Source organism: Daktulosphaira vitifoliae, unplaced genomic scaffold (assembly GCF_025091365.1).
Source record: "Daktulosphaira vitifoliae isolate Bord-2020 unplaced genomic scaffold, ASM2509136v1 Scaffold_2, whole genome shotgun sequence".
Taxonomy (NCBI): Eukaryota; Metazoa; Arthropoda; class Insecta; order Hemiptera; family Phylloxeridae; genus Daktulosphaira; species Daktulosphaira vitifoliae.
Window position 1 is genome coordinate 14,300,767 of NW_026099573.1, and position 5,357 is coordinate 14,306,123.

The 5,357-nt window shown below is 24.5% G+C and overlaps 1 protein-coding gene across 1 annotated transcript in view; it reads left to right on the forward strand.

Moving 5' to 3' along the window:
* Positions 1–591: 591 nt before the first annotated feature.
* Positions 592–5,357, forward strand: part of LOC126897849 (eukaryotic translation initiation factor 1A, X-chromosomal-like) — an 11,824-nt gene continuing 7,058 nt past the window's right edge. Inside the window, exons 1-2 of the mRNA XM_050671773.1 lie at positions 592–738; positions 1,516–1,760. Of these exons, the coding sequence (XP_050527730.1) occupies positions 1,541–1,760 (220 nt within the window). The 5' untranslated portion in view covers positions 592–738; positions 1,516–1,540. The remainder of the gene's footprint in view (positions 739–1,515; positions 1,761–5,357) is intronic.

The following is a 5,357-nucleotide window of genomic DNA, read 5'->3' on the forward strand; positions in this document are numbered from 1 at the left end:
TAAGTGTATTTATGCTTCCACCGGGCATCAGATCATTGTTTTGTATACGACCGGCGAATGGGTTTAATGTATGCGTTTTGGTATTATATGTCTAAATCTATCGGTAAGAAAAAGCGTTATACTGTATAATATATTGGTAACCGAAATTGGTTAGTGAACCATGCATTGATAGCTTCAAACTCGTTCATTTTCGGATCCAGAAGTATAGAAGAAAATAAAAATCAAGATAAATTATATCAATATTTTTGTAGCCCGGCACACGGTTGCCAACTGAACTTAGAATGAGAATGAGAACAAATTTATAACATGGACTTATACAGAAGGGCACATATATTGGGACCTTATTAGGATGTTTTACAGGGCCGTAGGGTGTTTTTATCTTTACTTATAATTAGAGTACCATGCAACTAGGTCAATAGAAATATTAAAATCCATTAAAGGTAAATGAAAAAGTCATACCATGGTTAAATTTGTTTAAAATTATTTAGTATTCAATTAAATTTTTTTACATTTGTTGTTGTACACTGATAAAGTGTTATCAATATCGAAAACTAAATATTTATTTAAATTGAAATTGTGATTTTTTATAATAAAAAGAGAAACAACAATTGTTGTTTCAATGTGTCATGCTTTTATTCTATTATTAATTTTTGTCTCAATTAAAATTTTCAACACGTATCTAATTCCTCTAGTGTTTTAATTTAATAATAAAAATGGTTACTTAAAGAAAATTTTTTAGTAAGTAAATTATAAAAATATAATTTATGTTATTGAATGTTACTGTTAATAACAGTTATTTTAACACAATTCTTTTATTATTTCATTTTTAAAGGTAAAGTTTCATTATTAAAAAATAATTTTTTTTCTACAAAATTAATTTTGAGTATTATTTAATATCCTTAAATAAATAATAAATTAAAAATATTTTGAATTAATCATATTCATAATTTACTTATTCTTTAGCAAAAATAATAATTATTCCTATATAAATTAAATGTTCATATTCACGACTTCTGTTATTTTCTTAAGGTACTCTTAAATACTTGGCAGCTCAACAGTCTGCTTTACCCTAAAATTGTGCTCAGTAATATATAAATTCTATTCTGTAATATTATGTTACTTGTTTTTAACTTAAATAGTTTTGTTAATATAAAACTAATATCTAATTTTTGTGATTTATATTTAGGTACAATCGATTCTTTTTTCGCTATACATGAATGATTGTCTTATGCTGCTCACACCTATTTACTTTGTCTAAACTCATCTTCCTATACTAATCACAAATAAGAATTAGCAAGAAAAGTGGCCTAATTCTTTATAAACTATCTCTTTTTTACTTCCAATAGAATTTTGGCACTAAAAATTTTAGGTATTCATAATGTATATACTTTTATTTTCCAACTTAAATCCTAAAAAGTTTTTATTTAAATAATATACCTGTTAATTTTATTTTTACTTTGCTTGGATTTTTTTATCATTAAATTAAAAAAATAATAACAATATTTTCTTTTACAGGTTTATGTTACTATGAAAGTTTTTTATGATGTTTGGTGTTGTGATCATTATTTTATTAGTTATTACTCTAAGTTTATTTACTGTTTTCAAGAATAACGCCAAGGAAAAACTTCTTCAAGAAACTGACATAAATCTTAAAAATCTTCAACGACACTACTTGCTTTTTTATTGTTTAGCAGCATTTTCTGATTGGTTACAGGGACCTTATGTCTATAGCCTATATAAATATTTTGGATACAATGAAGGTGAAATAGCATTATTGTTTTTAGCTGGTACACTATCTAATAGCTTCTTTGGAACAATTATTGGTGCCTTAGCTGACATATATGGTCGTAAAACACTTTGTGTTTGGTATGGAATATTGTACACTGGTTGTTGTTTAACTAAAATATTTGGAAATTATAAACTGTTACTCATTGGTAGAATACTAGGAGGTTTAAGTACTTCTATATTATTTTCAGCCTTTGAATCGTGGTACATAAATGAGCACATTCATTTTTACAAATTACCCAGCGAATGGCTTAGCAAAACTTTTGCTGCAACAACATTTATCAATGCTACACTAGCCATATTAGCAGGAATTATTTCTTACATAATAGTAAATGTTTTAAATTTAGGACCTCTTGCTCCATTTATATTAGCCATACCTTTTTTATTAACTTCAAGTTTATTGGTACAACTATTCCTTAGTGAACACTACAAATATAACACTAAATCTGCTTCAACATCAATTAAAGAATCCATTTCATTATGCCTAAAGAATAAACAAATTTTTACTTTAAGTGTTATTCAATCATTATATGAAGGTGTTATGTTCTTATTTATATACATCTGGACACCAGCATTAGAATCTGAAAAACCTCCATTAGGACTTGTATTTTCTAGTTTTATGTTAGCTTTAATGATAGGTTCAAAATTATATTCGTTACTTCTAGAAAAAAATTTATTAGATTCTAAAATGCTTTTACAAATGTCTACTTTTTTAGCGACTATTTCATTTTTATTTTGTTCTTTAGCATTGACAAATATTTTTATTCATCATAAAGTAAATACTGTAAAATGTTATTATTTGTTATTTTTACTATTTGAAACATCTATTGGTGTCTACTTACCAGCAATGACCTATTTAAAAAGTCAAGTTATACCTGAAAAGTTTAGAGTTACCATATCAAATGTTATTAAAATACCAAGCAATATCTTTACTTGTTTAGCTTTATTATGGATACATGATAATCAAACAAAATTAAAAACAAATACTGATATAATTTTTATAATTTATTTTATTTGTTTTATTGCATCTTTTGTAACATTTATTTTTTCAAAAATATTTTCTAGCTTTCGTAGTAAAACATATTTAGCACTTATAAAGCATCGTGAAATAGAAATATGAGAATTTTAGTAAACTTTAATTAAATTTTTGATAATGACATTATATTTGTTGTTCATAAATAAAAGGAAACTTATTTTAACTTGTACGATATGATTTAAGATTTAAAACTGAAGTACTTAAATTTTACTATGATATTATTTTTTAAAGACATGTTAAAGATATAAAGACTTTATTATTAGTTATATTTAGAGGTCAGGATAATATGTATTTTATATTCCATTTTAAACAGTGTATTCTTAAAATATCTAAAAATACATTTTAATATGCAATACAAATGATGACACTAAATTTCATACTGTGAAATTCTGAAAAGTTTGACCCACTCCCTATCTAATTGTATGGACTCAAAAATTATTTCAATTATATACTTGAAGCTCGCCTTTTTATTAATTTTACTTGATAAAAAGTAGTTATTCATACAATACAAGTAGAAGTATTTGTGATCATGATTAACAAGTAGTATAAATTTTCTTTGTAAAATACTTAAAATTCTTTATATATAGAAAGTTCTTTTTACATTCTTTCTATGAAAGATCACAGTCTATCAAAATTACACCTTTCTAAGTAATATTTTTTAATTTACTATTGTAGTTTTATTTTATTTGTCATAAATTATCTTGGAGATATTGCTCATTTGACTAAAGGATTTTCATATATTTTATTATGTTATTATTTATATCATCCAAGTTCATCTCTATTTGTTTAATAAATGCATATTTGAATTTTTAATGTTTTTATGTTTTTCTTTTATCACTGTTTTTTATTATATTTTTTTAACTGTATAGTTTAGATTAAAAAGTTTCACTTTCAGGGCTGGAGTTAATGCCTGTAAAATTTCGGATTTTGTTGCATCTGCAAAAAAAAGAATTATATTTTTTGGTAAAAATTAAAAATTTTTAAATATACTAATAATCTTCAATACTAGATAGAATTTTTACAGATTAACTAATTAATTAGGGCTCGGAATGAAATCAGTTTACAAATATTGTTTGGCCCACTTTCTAGGGTCTTATGTTTGTCGCAAGATTATATAATACCGTAGAAATATTTTTCATTTTATAAGGTATAGGCCTTCCTAGTCACTCCAAAATTATAACTTTGGCTATAGTTTTTATAACTTAGTAGTTTTACGCTGCTAAGTTTTTAAGTCAATAATAAAAGTGTTCTAGCTAATGGTATGTTCGTAATAACTTAACAATATTTATAAATTCATATTCAATTCTGAGCCCTTCTAATAATATATTTTACGCATATCTGAAATAAAAAATAGTAATGCATTCCTCAAAAATAGACCCGTACTACAACTCTCTTAATTTTATTTTTTAACTTCAAATGATTCATCACCATTTAATAATACATTGTAATGTCGTTATATATATCTTTATTTTATTCCTTCTGTCTTGGTTTGATTTATAAAAACATTTTTATTTCAGATTCGCACTTGGTTTTAAAATTATATCTACCCTATTGAAGCTACTTCGAAAAAATTTTAAAAGGGCTTTTCAAATTTTCCCCTTTATAAAAACCCAACCAAGAAAGAGGGGAATAAATTCCTCACTAAAAATGATTACATCGTACTGTTAGTATTTTAGTGGAAATACAGTACTGCGGTATTTCAATAACGTTGAGTTCGCTAAAATATCTAGGCCATTTATCTAACAATTATTATCTAATTAAATTACCAGCTTCAAAATTTTAGGTTTTTCAATGCATCTACATAATTTTTATCCGTGATATTATATACCTACTAGTGTCCTTAAAATTGTTAATTCATAAAGATACTTCGATTCGTAATGCTTCCGATTGGTATATACAGAGTGATTTTTTTATCATAACCCACTCAATTACTTACAGAATAATAATAATTAAAAAAAAATTTTTTATTATTATCTTTAGTTACACATTATTCTTGAATTATTAACTATGTAATACTTTTTAAGTTCATCACTTATGCTTGGTAAAGGTGTCAACTTTGTTTTTTTAAATGGTAACACATATTTTGAATTTAATAAAATGTTTGAGTTTTTAATTCAATAGTAAATGGCATTTGAATTTTTAATGAAACTTAATTTGTTTATTAGATATAAACATTTAAAGTTTCAAATTTTTGAGTTAATATATAGGTATAATACACAAGGGATTACAAATACAGGTAGTTAATTGGTTTTTTATGATATTGCTATCACAGTCACGGATTGTTTATTATCAATTATGACTATCCTTAGATATACTTTTTGTATAGGGTGATTGACTAACTATGCCTCACGAATTTTCTTTAAAAATATTAGTATTATCGTATATGTAATTATTTTATTTGTTATAAATCTTTGTTGAGCTACTTGACAAGAAAAATGAAGATTCAATCTTCATCCCTCAACCCTTAAATCAATATCAACTTTAGTTTTTCAAATAGCAACCCAGTTTTTTTTTTTATTAATCTTGTTAATAATAA